We start from the raw sequence: 14,076 nt of genomic DNA, 5'->3' as shown, positions 1-14,076 counted from the left end.
TTATCATCCTCAGACTGACGGTATGGTAGAACGATTCAATCAGACATTGAAAACAATGTTGCGCAAGTTTGTGTCTGATACAGGTGCAGACTGGGACCAGTGGTTGCCGTACTTGATGTTTGCCTATAGAGAAGTTCCACAATCATCTACAGGCTACTCACCCTTCGAACTGCTCTACGGACGTCAGGTTCGTGGACCCTTAGATGTCTTAAAGGAGGCCTGGGAAGGAGACCATGCAAGTGAGCAAACCAATATCTTGTCGTATGTCATTAAGATGAGGGAGAAGATGGACTCGATGGCAGAGTTGGTAAGAGTCAACATGACTAAGGCGCAACAACATCAAAAACAATGGTACGATCAGTCAAGCAGGAAGAGAACGTTAAGTCCAGGTCAGAAGGTGCTACTGCTCCTCCCCACATCTGACAGCTCATTACTGGCAAAGTGGCAGGGGCCATATGAAGTGTTACGGAAACTAAGTGCTACTAATTATGAGATCTCTCTACCGGATCGCAGGAAGAAGTCTCAAGTTTTTCATATTAACCTCTTAAGACCGTGGCACGAGAGAAAAGGCTCATGGTCAGAGCAGCTGTGGGCAAGAAAGGTGGATGAAGAAGAGGAACTGGAGGAGCAATACTTCCCAGTGGATCAAAAATCCATTACCTTTCCAGCAGTAGATCATCTTACACCTAAAAAGCAGAAAGAGTTCCTGAAACGAGTACCAGAGAATCTCTTCAGTGATCAGCCTGGAAAAACGGATCTTCTACAGCATGATATTCGCCTTCTGCCAACAGAACCTATTAGGCAGACTCATTGTAGAGTGCTCGCCCGCCAGATTCCTGCTTTGAAAGAGGAAGTGAAAGTGATGCTTGATTTAGACATCATAGAACCATCTAGGAGTGAATGGTGTAGTCCAGTGGTACTTGTACCAAAAAAGGATGGTTCACTTCGGTTCTGCGTGGACTTCTCGAAGCTTAATGCAGTGTCAGCTTTTGATCCATACCCGATGCCAAGAGTTGATGAGCTAATTGAACGACTGGGCAAAGCTAAATATTTAACAACTCTTGACTTGTGCAAAGGATATTGGCAAGTGCCACTGACTGACTCTGCTAAAGAATTGACTGCGTTCCGTGTTCCTTCTGGATTATATCATTTTAAATTTATGCCTTTTGGCCTGCAGGGGGCAGCAGCAACCTTCCAGCGCTTGGTGGACCAGGTGCTGAGAGGAGTGGACAGTTTTGCAGCAGCTTATATAGATGACATTGTCATTTTCAGCGATTCGTGGGAAGAACATCTGGAGCATCTTGCTGAAGTGTTCAATAAGATCCAACAAGCAGGTTTGGTTGTCAATGCCAAGAAATGCCAGATCGCCAAGCAAGAAGTCTCTTATTTAGGCTACGTCGTGGGAGGAGGATCAATCAGGCCTCAGGTAGATAAAGTGCATGCTATCTTGTCGTGTGCACCCCCAACGACGAAGAAGAGTGTTCGATCATTTCTGGGCTTGGTGGGCTGGTACAGGAGATTTGTTCCTAATTTTGCTAGCAGAGCTGCAGCGTTAACTGATCTTACAAGGAAGAGTAGCCCCATAAAAGTCAAGTGGACCTCAGAGTGTGAGCAAGCTTTTCAAGATCTAAAGGCTTGTCTGTGCAAAGATCCTGTCCTTCAGAGCCCAAACTTTGACCTTCCTTTTGTGGTTCAAACCGATGCATCTGGACTGGGATTGGGTGCAGTACTGTTACAGGGTGAAGGGCAAGATCGACACCCAGTACAGTACATTAGCAGGAAGCTGTTTCCTCGTGAGACTAACTATTCAACTGTTGAAAAAGAAGCTCTGGCCATTAAATGGGCCTTGGACACGTTAAAATATTATTTGATTGGCAAAGACTTTGTTCTCGAAACTGATCATAGGGCTTTGCAATGGATTAATAAAATGAGAGACAGTAATGCAAGAATTACAAGGTGGTATCTTTCCCTCCAACCTTTTAAATTCAAAGTCCAATATAGGGCTGGAACATTGAACATTATTGCAGATTTTTTGTCACGCCTCTCTTGAAGAGTGGCTGTCTTGAGGAGGGGGGTATGTGATGATGAACCAGGTTAATCTCATCATCACTAGAGTGCCAGCCTAGGGCTAGTTTGAATTTATTTGGTGTGCTGCCTGCAGAATGGGTGTATTGAGTATAATGTATAGTGGATAGACAGTCCCAACATCAAGTATTCAATGTGTTAATGTTGTGATGGATAAGAGAGAGTCATTGTTTGTGTGATAAAGTCACATTATCTGCCACCGTTGGGTAGCAGCACTGATACACACACATAAGCACATGATCATTCATCCATTTCTTCACTCTCTCTGCAATATTAATTTCCCGGTCACTTCATACACTTATAGTGCACTGTCTTGTCATTTCGTCCCTGTGTTGTTTGTCTGTGTGGGCGTAGTCAGTCTTCCCGCGGGAAAGTTGGGCCGGCCAAACCGAACGATCGAGCGACGATCGCTTATGACGTCACGGCCGGGTCGCGTCGGCGCATCGAAACCGGAAGCTGACGAAACCATTGTCTAGTGTGAATATGTGTTAGTGTGTGCATTTTAAATGCAAGAATTATGTGTTAGATTTATTATGTGTGAATGGATTATGTGTTTATTATTATTATTATATATATATAATATATATATAAGGAATTAATTATTATGGATGATCAAATAGCTTACATATTTGTATGTTTATAAATGTTATATCTCCCTTTAATTGGTCTGGCCCAAAAAAGGGGCGGGGTTTGGCCTATTTAAGCCAAAGCCAAACCTGAAGTCAGCACTTGTTAACCGAGTCGGAGCGAGAGTGCAACTGCGGTGCCTCAAGCAAACGTCAGTATACTGTGGATACCTGTTTTGCCTTGTTGGAGTATTTTCTGGTTTTTATTTTTCCCTTTTGTTGTTTATTTGGTACTTTGGGTTTTTGTGTGTGTCATTTAATGGACACTTGTATATATTTCACTATGGACTATCTTTCCTATTGGCACTGTAAATAAATTCCACCTTGCACGAAGTGCTTCTGCGAGTGCGCCATCATTTTTTTTACATCCTCACGGACTCAGTTACCCCCCTCTTCATCACATTTGGTGGCAGCGGTGAGATGGCGACTCGCAAGACAGCGCCGAGAGGTAGGAAATCCAGGACGGGTTTACGATCCAAAGTGAAGGCAGCGCCAGAGGAGGAGGATACCTGGAACTCTGGTGAGACTACGGAGGATGAAGAGGGAGCCACGAGTCTTCCCAGAGTCTCACCAAAGCCCAGTCCACAACCAACCAAGTCAATCACTCCTGACGCTACAGCTGGCGAGGGTATGGTTTCCCTGATGCGCAGATTTCTCGACACTCAAGAGCAGAGAGAGGACCGATATTTGCGGGAGCTCCGGGGTCTTGGTGAGTCCATCTTGCAGTCGATTCGTCCGGCTGAGACCTCACTTGATGCGGAGAGCATACGAATGGAGCTACCAACGCCGGCACGGAAAGTATCCACAAGACACAGACCAGCCTACTTGCAAGACTCCCCGAATAGTGCAGGACAGAGAGAGCCAAGGCAGTGGGCTGATCCGAAGATGCCGAGCTTCCAGGAGGGGGAAGACATCGAGAATTATCTTCGGCGGTTCGAGCGTCTGGCCAGGACCTGGAGGTGGCCTGAGGAGGAGTGGAGCTACCGTTTGGTTCCGTTGCTGACAGGGAGAGCATTGGAAGCATACCTAGCAATACAGAGAACAAGCTAAAGAGAACCTACAGGAAAAACAACGAGCACAGAAAAGATGGTATGACCAACACGCCAGGCTACGACAATTCCAACCAGGGCAGAAAGTATTACTCCTGTTACCAACATCGACGAGCAAGCTACTGGCAAAATGGCAAGGACCATACAGCGTCGCCCGCAAGATGGGGCCCGTTACATATGAAGTTCACCATCCGGACAAGGGCAAGACCAGGCAGACCTACCACGTGAACCTGCTGAAGGAGTGGAAGGAGCCACCCGGTAAGGGATCCGAAACATCTCTTTTGGTGAGGAAGGTGGAGGTGGAAGAGGAAGAGGAATTAGAGGATGCAAAGAGGCAGCCGTCTGTGGTGAACCTAACGCACCTAGAAGACTTCAAGAGGAGAGAGCTGCAGCATCTCCTGAACCAGTTTCCTACTTTGTTCCGTCAGAGGCCTGGACGGACTGAGTTAACCCAACATACCATTCACCTTTCCGATCCAACACCATCACGTCAACGTCCTTACCGGGTGCCTGAGAGGCTGGTGGAACCCTTAAAGGAAGAAATCAAGGTGATGAAGGAGCTAGGAGTGATAGAACCTTCAACGAGTGAGTGGAGCAGCCCGATGGTTATCGTACCCAAGAAGGACGGATCCCTGCGTGTCTGCATCGACTTCCGCAAGCTCAACGCCCAATCTAAATTCGACGCGTACCCCATGCCAAGAATAGACGATTTGCTGGAGAAAATTGGAAGAGCCCAGTACATCACCACGTTAGACCTGTGTAAGGGGTACTGGCAGGTACCCCTTAACCCTCAGTCCAGACCATACTCCGCATTCCGAACACCACTAGGACTATATCAATTTACAGTCCTTCCTTTTGGCCTGCACGGAGCCCCAGCCACATTCCAGAGGCTGATGGACCGAGTTCTCCAAGGCTGCGAAGACTGGTCTGCGGCGTACCTGGATGACGTGGTAATCCATAGCAACTCTTGGGCAGAGCATCTTCAACACCTCCAACAAACCCTAAATAGGATAGAGGAAGCAGGATTGACGTTAAACGTTTCAAAATGTGAGTGGGCAAGGCAAGAGGCAAACTACCTAGGGTATCACCTGGGCAACGGACAACTGAGACCACAGGTTGACAAGGTGGAGGCAATTCGAAGGAGCCCACAGCCAAAGACCAAGAAAGAAGTAAGGTCATTCCTAGGACTGGTGGGCTGGTACAGGAGGTTTGTACCAAACTTTGCCTCCATCGCGGTCCCCCTGACCAACCTGTTGTCCAAACCAGTGAAGAACCCTATTCCATGGACCGAGGAGTGCGAGACAGCTTTTACTATGCTAAAAGACAAGATGTGCTCCAACCCGGTCTTACAGAGTCCAGACTTCTCTCAGAGGTTCCTAGTGCAGGTAGACGCATCCGCAATGGGGATTGGTGCAGTCCTTGCCCAGGGAAGCACTGGAGAAGAGAGGCCAGTTATTTACCTCAGCCGCAAGCTACTGCCCAGAGAAACTAGATATTCGGCGGTCGAGAAGGAAGGTCTCGCCATCAAGTGGTCCCTGGACAGCTTGCGCTACTACCTCCTTGGTAGAGAGTTTGATCTAGAAACTGACCACCGGGCCCTAACCTGGATTCAATCCATGAAGGACCACAATGCCAGAGTCACTCGGTGGTACCTCGCCCTGCAGCCGTACTGCTTCAAGATACGGCACAGACCGGGCAGACTCAACGTGGTAGCCGACTACCTGTCCAGGTTTCCGGCCAGTACGCGGCTGTTGGGTAGCAGCACTGATACACACACATAAGCACATGATCATTCATCCATTTCTTCACTCTCTCTGCAATATTAATTTCCCGGTCACTTCATACACTTATAGTGCACTGTCTTGTCATTTCGTCCCTGTGTTGTTTGTCTGTGTGGGCGTAGTCAGTCTTCCCGCGGGAAAGTTGGGCCGGCCAAACCGAACGATCGAGCGACGATCGCTTATGACGTCACGGCCGGGTCGCGTCGGCGCATCGAAACCGGAAGCTGACGAAACCATTGTCTAGTGTGAATATGTGTTAGTGTGTGCATTTTAAATGCAAGAATTATGTGTTAGATTTATTATGTGTGAATGGATTATGTGTTTATTATTATTATTATATATATATAATATATATATAAGGAATTAATTATTATGGATGATCAAATAGCTTACATATTTGTATGTTTATAAATGTTATATCTCCCTTTAATTGGTCTGGCCCAAAAAAGGGGCGGGGTTTGGCCTATTTAAGCCAAAGCCAAACCTGAAGTCAGCACTTGTTAACCGAGTCGGAGCGAGAGTGCAACTGCGGTGCCTCAAGCAAACGTCAGTATACTGTGGATACCTGTTTTGCCTTGTTGGAGTATTTTCTGGTTTTTATTTTTCCCTTTTGTTGTTTATTTGGTACTTTGGGTTTTTGTGTGTGTCATTTAATGGACACTTGTATATATTTCACTATGGACTATCTTTCCTATTGGCACTGTAAATAAATTCCACCTTGCACGAAGTGCTTCTGCGAGTGCGCCATCATTTTTTTTACATCCTCACGGACTCAGTTACCCCCCTCTTCATCACAGTTTGTTTTAAATGATTTCTTTATTGTGTAAGTTTGCATGTTATAGCACATTTTAGATCTTACCTGTCTGAGCCTGTGTTTTGGAGGTGGGTTCTGGTAGTGCGCATAGCCAGAACGTACCATTTTACAAAATGGAGGGGGACATTAGTGCTATGAGGTGTTAAGTATTTGAGTTTTTGGTTGTATGTTATGCATGTTGGTATTATTATCATTGTATGTCAAAAATGAGTTCTTGAACAGTATTTATATTATTTATGTACTAATGTTTTGCTGGGGAAGTCAGTAATGAGTGTCACGGGGAAAGGTTCCACCCCGTGAAAATGGTTCGACCCACTAGTGTTTGGCGGGAAACTGGTATATTTAAGCCATTGTCTGAGTATGGTTAAGGGAGGTTGCAGCCTGTGTACACTGTGCAAACGCTTGAACTTGTCTGAGGTGAGACATGCTGAATATTTGTGTGGACGTGCCACTAGGCATTGTTTAGTGCCAGTTTTTGCTGCTCACAGCATTTTTCTTTTGTTTTTAGCACCAGTATGTTACATTAAGTGTTTTTTTTGTTTGTTACTTTGTTTTGTTATTTGTGCTTTGTCTGAGACTACACCTTCAGCTGTGAAATCCAGCTTCTAAAATAAACCACCACTAACATTTTTGAAAACCACTCCAGTGTGCTGAGCCTTCCTAACTTCTCCCAGGCCTCTCGACAATTCTCTACATGACACTACTGTTTGACCAAAAAAATATTTAAGTGATTATAATTAAGTGACTTGTTGAACACTTGCTGCTACTACAGTCAGCCAACATTATCACTGCTGTCACTCACTGCTGACATCGCTCACAATGCACTTTGAGTGCACTTTTTGCAATCACATAGACAGACCATGTGTTGTGACTGTGTTAGAAACTTTTAAAAGTTTCTAAAAGTCACCAAATAAAATGTAAACGTTGCTAAATTTGTTGCTAAGGTGCTTTTTGAAGAAAACAAAGGTAGTCTGAAAAGTGACTAAATCTAGCAACAAAATAGTTAATTTGGCATCACAAGAAACAGTGAAACTGCGATTCACATCTCCCTTTTGCTAAACATTCCGAGATTTAAAAAAATATTTAATTGCAATTATGGTGATAAACACCACTAAAAGCAGAGCCACTTTTATGGTGCCTAAGACCCAGGCACAAACTAAACTAAAACATAGCTTGCTAGCCACTAAACAGCTTCATCCGGGTATGGTTGTAACACTTTTTGCTTCAGCATCTGTAACTCAATTCATTTTTTTAGCTATAGCTTCAACTTTTATACAAATTACCCAAATTGTTTACAAAAGGTACCAATTCAAACCTCTGTGATGAGAATATTACAGCCCTTATGAATTGATGTCAAATACATGGTTTGCCTTTGTTACATTTCAACTCCACTACCGGGATATTGTAACAAAGTGCTAGACAATTAGACAAACAATTAGACAAAAGAAGAAAAAACAGCAGCCACACCATGGAATATGCTTCAAAAACAGGTTTACTGAAATAATCCAAAACAATACCTCTCGTTCTGTGATCAACCACAGCTCAAATACACTTTCTGTTTGACTCAGGAGTGTGTGCATGTGTGTATAAATCTGTTTGTAAGTCTGGAGTGCAGGCTTGGTGGGCCCACATTTCCTTTGGCTTTGAGTTGCAAAATGGCTCCATACAGACAACATAAAAGTTTTCATTGTCTAATGTCTCAGAATCCTCACCACTGGCTTTCAGCATTATTATTGTCGCAACTAATCTGACTGACCTGTCCTTCTTTGAAACCTCATTAGTTTCTTTTTTTTTTTTTAAGACTGCCAGGCACACATCTATCTGCCATTCTTTTCCACTGTCTAGGCATTCATTATTAAAAAGAAACCCCCCCTGGTGTGACCACCATTTACCTCACACAGTGCAACACATCTCCTTCACATAGAGTTGATTAGGTTGTTGATTGTGGCCTGTGGAATGTTGGTCCACTCCTCTTTATCACACAGCACAATGCCACAGATGCCGCAAGTTTTGAGGGAGAGACCAGCCACCCGGACAGCTGCTGGAACAATCGGTTTGCATAACCAAAGAATTTCTGCACAAACTGTCAGAAACTGTCTCAGGGAAGCTCATCGTCCTCATCGGGGTCTCGACCTGACAGCAGTTCGTCGTTGTAACCGACTTGAGTTGGGCAAATGCTCACATTCGATGGCGTCTGGCACTTTGGAGAGGTGTTCTCTTCACGGATGAATCCCGGTTTTCACTGTACAGGGCAGATGGCAGACAGCGTGTATGGCATTGTGTGAGTGAGCGGTTTGCTGATGTCAACGCTGTGGATCGAGTGGCCCATGGTGGCGGTGGGGTTATGGTATGGGCAGGCGTATGTTATAGACAACAAACACGTGTATTTTATTGATGGCATTTTGAATGCACAGAGATACCGTGCCATTCATCCAAGACCATCACCTCATGTTGCTGCATGATAATGCACGGCCCCATGTTGCAAGGATCTGTACACAATTCCTGGAAGCTGAAAACATCCCAGTTCTTGCATGGCCAGCATACTCACCGGACAAGTCACCCATTGAGCATGTTTGGGATGCTCTGGATCGGCGTATACGACAGCGTGTTCAATATCCAGCAACTTCGCACAGCCATTGAAGAGAAGTGGCCCAACATTCCACAGTCCACAATCAACAACCTGATCATCTCTATGCGAAGGAGATGTGTTGCACTGCATGAGGCACATGGTGGTCACACCAGGGGGTTTCCCCCTATGAAATTATCATAGGTGAACTTGGTGGTGTTACAACTCTCCCCATGTTACAACCATTCCCAGTCTGGTCCCTGGAAAATCATGGTTGTAAAGAAAAAAACAAAACAAAAAGAAAAGAAAAGAAAAGAAAGAAAAAACAACAACAACATGTTGTTAAACTCCTGATATCTTGTTTATTTAAAAATATCAATGTTTCCAATAAAGTCAAAACAATAACATACAACATGGCACCTGTTCAGATTATATCTTTTAGATTTCCATGTGTTTTACGGTGCCACAAAACACATCCAAACAATGTTCTTCCGCAAAATGCATGCAGTTTTATTTAAATGGGCCACATTTAAATTGTGTATAGCTTTAGGGAGCAACATATAAAAAAAAGGCTACTCTTTAACCGCAAACAAAATAATAATGAACTGCTTTAACTACAGTTTTTCCATCTGTTTACAATATTGGTCCTATAATATGCATGCATAAAAACAGTTTGTTAATGTCATTCATAAATAAAACAAATATATAAAATACTTATTCAGTCTATTGCAGTATACAATAATAAGTCACAGTGTTAAAAAAAACATTATATGATTATATATATATATATATATGGTTGTTTTTTCAGCAGACTTGTTTTTCTGCTTTTCAGAAAGTCATAGTAAATCCAAGGGTTTACATACTAGTCCCTGCAACTGTATAAGGCATAAAACATTTATGGAAACCTTACTCTACTTAATAATAAATAAAGCAGGATTTGTCCTTTTTAAGGGATGTAAAATGAAGGTTTAGATAGACAAAAATAAACCGTATATGATATATATTTTAGCTTAATAACAATAAACATCCCCAAGTAAAAATATAAAAGGTTACATATTAATATTACTGCTGTCAATTGAGCCCCAAAATAGCCCCACACTAACACGGTAGCATAATGAGGATCCCTACATGCAAACCGAAGCATTGAGAACTTTGTGTACAGACAGTTTAATAAGAAGATACTTTATAAAGACAGTACACTTCACGTATACAGGCAGGAGCAATCTTTGGAAAACAGTCTCGACCAGTCGAACCACGAATCCAAAGATGGCTCCTGCCTGTATACGCGAAGTGTACCGTCTTTATAAAGTATCTTCTTATTAAACGGTCTGTACACTTACAAAGTTCTCAATGCTTCGGTTTGCATGTAGGGACCTTCATTATGCTACCGTGTTAGTGTGGGGCTATTTTCAGCCTTGTTAGTGGTATTAACTAGCAATATCTTTTTACTTACTCTAAGCCCTATATACTAGCGTTATAAGCTAATCAGTGGTTCGAGCTAAAACTGGATACATTCGATTAGCATGAAAACACATCCCAGAGAACGGTCTAACTCGTCGGAATTGTCCTTTAATCACATTTTTCTGTAATTAATCACACCTAAAATTAGAGTTAAAGTTGTATTATTTAGAATTAAAGTTATTTATATATTTTTATATTGTAATAATTACACATTTAATCTCCAAATTAATGTAGAAACAACGACAGTCTCCTATATTTCAAATATTTGTTTAATTGCATCTTTTTATGATAGAAGGCCAGTATCACCGATACCAATACGGCTACTGATGTCTAAAAATAGATTTTCTTTCTCAATTCTAAGATTTTTCAGGGTGTTCTGGAAACTGTGGATATAGTTGATATTCCAGATATGGAGGTGGAGCTGAGTCAGACTGATGTGAAACTGAAGGACCAAATTGAGCAGGAAGTCCAACGTAATTAGAGGGGGCAAACTGACCCGGAGGTCCTGGGTAACCAGGAGCAGGAAACTGACTGAGAGGAGGTCTGTAGTGGCCAGGGGCAGCAAACTGACCAGATTGTCCAACAGCATTAAGTGGTGGGGCAGAGGGTGGCATAGAAGGTGGGTTGGGGTATGCATTGCCTCCTGCTGGATGATTCCGGATTTGAAAGTCACTGTTCGTAGCACTACTTGCAGCTGATAAAGACTGAAGAGGAAGAATCACTATAGGGAATTTGATCTCCGGGTCTGAGGCATATGGCACATCCAGGTAGACCTAGGAACAAAATAGGAGTGGGCAATGGCAACAGAAATGTGTCTTTGAACGAGATGAGCAATCAGCACAGCTCTTGATTTAAAAGATGGTTGTCATGTCAAAATCCAGTTTTGAATTAAAAACATTTCAAGGCTGGATTTTGACATGCCAATATATTTGTTCACTTCATTGCAATGTGACTGTTTGTTTTGCTTTAGATGCTGAAACTCACCCGGAGTCTGTACTCAACCTTGAGTATCCTACAGTTTAGGATAGAGATGGTAAGGCTGGGAGGAATGGGCAGCACTTTGGTGACGATTTTTCTTGAGTTCGGCTCAATAGGTTCCCCTTCCTCTTTAAAAAGGTCATGTGTGTGAAGTTTTCTCTTTCCTCTTGCGAAAAAACTGAGTTTTTCATACAGGCAGTATTTTGGCTTGATTGCACGGGATGAATTGTTCTGAACTTCAGCCAAAACTTTCAAGCCCTCTCCTGTAGTGAGACACAATAAGACAATTAGTTAAATTTAAATTGCATTACTTGATGAATTATCCCAAGAAACTAAGACTCTTTTAAGAATAAAAAAAATAGGCATCTTAATTGAGAATCATGTTACATATGAGAAATAAAATAAAAATACACAATTAAAAATGTACATTTATAAAGAAAACAGTACTTTTTACATTATAATTGTATGTATCCGTTTTGTGTAATGATGCTTTTCCACAAAAAGTGGAGGGAGAAAAAACAGGTAGAACCAGTTCTACAAGTGATGAGTGAGTTCAGATGGACTTACTGTATGGTTGATTTCAAGCATGAAATATGTAACTTCTTTGTCAATTATTACAATAGCTGAATCACAATATCTGAAATGACCACATTCATTATTTTAATCTACTTGCTTACACAACAGTGCAGAGAATTAACAAAAAAACTTGTGGAAAATATCCATCCAACTCTCACCTACTCCAGAGATGTTTGGTGTTTGCAATTGTTTATACATTTCATCTTCTTACAAAGATTCAGAAATGGTTGTCTATAGTAATCAAACTTTGAGTTTGAGAAATAAAAACATAAACACTGCTGAGGTATTATAATAAGAGCTATAATTTTACCGATGTAGTATCCCATTTTCTCAGTGTTTATGTTCATGGAGACACTCCCAGAGGTGAAGAGTTTCATTTGTTTATCTTTGGTTCCATACTGAGGCGCCTAAACAAGACAAAACATGTAAAAGAGAGGTGACTGAACCTCAAAACATAGTAGAGGAATGTATGATATACATTAGAAAGTCAGTGCATATAGTCGTAATCTCACCATTAGTTCAGGATTGGACACAACAGGACTGGGGACATAGTGAAACTCTGCTTTGGCTTTGCTAGAAATACGCATTGATCGGGATAGTTTTGTCTCCAAAGTGTAGACGATTTTTCCAACTGATCCTTTGAAGGTTGGTGGGAAGTGCCTATAAGAAAATAATGCCATGTGTAAACACAGAGTAATTGTACAGGCAGAAAGTAAAGTATCATTAAAAGGTTGAAATTCCTAAAAAAAAAAAAAGAATTAGCCAAATTAAAAGTTCTATTTTATTAATTCTATTTTCATATTTTAGTAATACATTTATATTAAATTGTGCAGTCAAGCCATTTTGTTTTAAGATATAATTAATATCTGAAAAAGTCCACCAAATCAAAGTTAGTGAGGCATAACCAAAACGTATGGATTTTTTTTTTTTTAGAACAGTTGTGTTCATACATACTCAAAGTGCAAAGAAAGTATTAGTATTTTTTTACTTGATGGTACACCAAAGGAGATTTATTTATGTTTGTTTGTCTTAATATAAAATATTTTATGAATATGAATACAAAAATTACTAAAAACATTATATAGGCTATAATTTTTATATATATATATATTTTTTTTACTTTGCCCTTCAAATACTTTACTTTAGCCTATTATCTCGGGCATCCTTGTTGTTAGACCCACATACACATTGTACAGTCAATTAGCCTATTTTACTAGATGCAACGAACCAACTTACTGTAGAGGCAACTGAAAGGTGAATGGATAAACATGACGGCCTGCTGCCACAACCGAAGAATCTATATAAAAAAAGTTATTATATTAAAGCAAAGAGCATGTTTTTAAATTTTATTCTCAAAGCTCTTTTTGCAATATTCATCCGCGAACAGACTTACACGGCTGTCCTGATGGATCTTTCAGCGTCTCGTGGTCATTACCTACAAGATCAAGTTACAGAACAAAATAAAGCTTTTTAAATCGACCTGATTTCCACTAACTGTACCACAAAACCCATGTAGCCTACTGTACCATGCGTGTTTTCCCCCCGAACGAAAAACTTCTCCACGGAATAATACTTCTCCTTATCCGATTCCGAGTAAACAACATTGTTTTTACAGTGACGCTCGGTCCAGAAAACCTCTGCTTTCCCTTTGATTTTCACACTCAGCGACTGCATTTTCGTGTCCTTCGCTACATCTAGAATGACTTTTCCCGATATAAAATCCCCGCTGGTGAAGGTGTTGTTTTGATTGATAGGACTGTAAATTACAGAAATGCTTTTCACGGTGAGGGACATCGTGTCCCCAGTCCAGGCAGTATCCGCTTCTGACGTTTGAACTCAATGGAATCGCTTTATCCTATGGACTGAAACAATTAGCAAAGTATGTGGACTTCCAGCTGTGGGTGGGGCATACCAAAGTTTGAGGCACTTATTTTTCTGTGTGCTGTTCGGGACAAAACATTTTGCAGCCTATCTGAATTTTTTGTATCGCCTGAGAGATTTGCCGCTTGCAGTCGGGATGAGTTTCAAAACGTTTGATAATAGATTAGATACATATCCTATATTTTCTCTAGAATAACATAACAGTTTGATTTATTCCTTATTTATTTACTTACAAGTGTAATTAAAAAATAATTAATTG

The 14,076-nt window shown here is 41.6% G+C and overlaps 1 protein-coding gene across 1 annotated transcript; it reads right to left on the bottom strand.

Annotated features, from left to right (window-relative positions):
• Positions 1-10,599: 10,599 nt before the first annotated feature.
• On the bottom strand, positions 10,600-13,864 carry LOC306996099 (arrestin domain-containing protein 3-like). Its single transcript, XM_079608225.1, has 7 exons — positions 13,463-13,864; positions 13,330-13,371; positions 13,173-13,233; positions 12,449-12,596; positions 12,247-12,343; positions 11,367-11,623; positions 10,600-11,155 (listed from the first exon to the last, which is right to left on the bottom strand). Exons 1-7 carry the CDS (start codon positions 13,728-13,730, stop codon positions 10,739-10,741), a joined length of 1,290 nt encoding a protein of 429 aa, XP_079464351.1. The 5' UTR covers positions 13,731-13,864; the 3' UTR covers positions 10,600-10,738.
• Positions 13,865-14,076: the final 212 nt, after the last annotated feature.

Source organism: Phoxinus phoxinus, assembly GCF_949152265.1.
Source record: "Phoxinus phoxinus genome assembly, chromosome: 3".
Taxonomy (NCBI): Eukaryota; Metazoa; Chordata; class Actinopteri; order Cypriniformes; family Leuciscidae; genus Phoxinus; species Phoxinus phoxinus.
This window is presented reverse-complemented; position numbering and strand designations above follow the sequence as displayed.

Excerpts from the sequence above, each read along its gene's own strand:
- LOC306996099 (XM_079608225.1), bottom strand. The coding sequence starts at position 13,730 with ATGTCCCTCACCGTGAAAAGCATTTCTGTAATTTACAGTCCTATCAAT. Across the intron at positions 13,372-13,462 it reads TCGGGGGGAAAACACGCATG|GTAATGACCACGAGACGCTG; the intron begins GTACAGTAGGCT and ends TTGATCTTGTAG. Across the intron at positions 11,156-11,366 it reads AGGTTGAGTACAGACTCCGG|GTCTACCTGGATGTGCCATA; the intron begins GTGAGTTTCAGC and ends TTTTGTTCCTAG.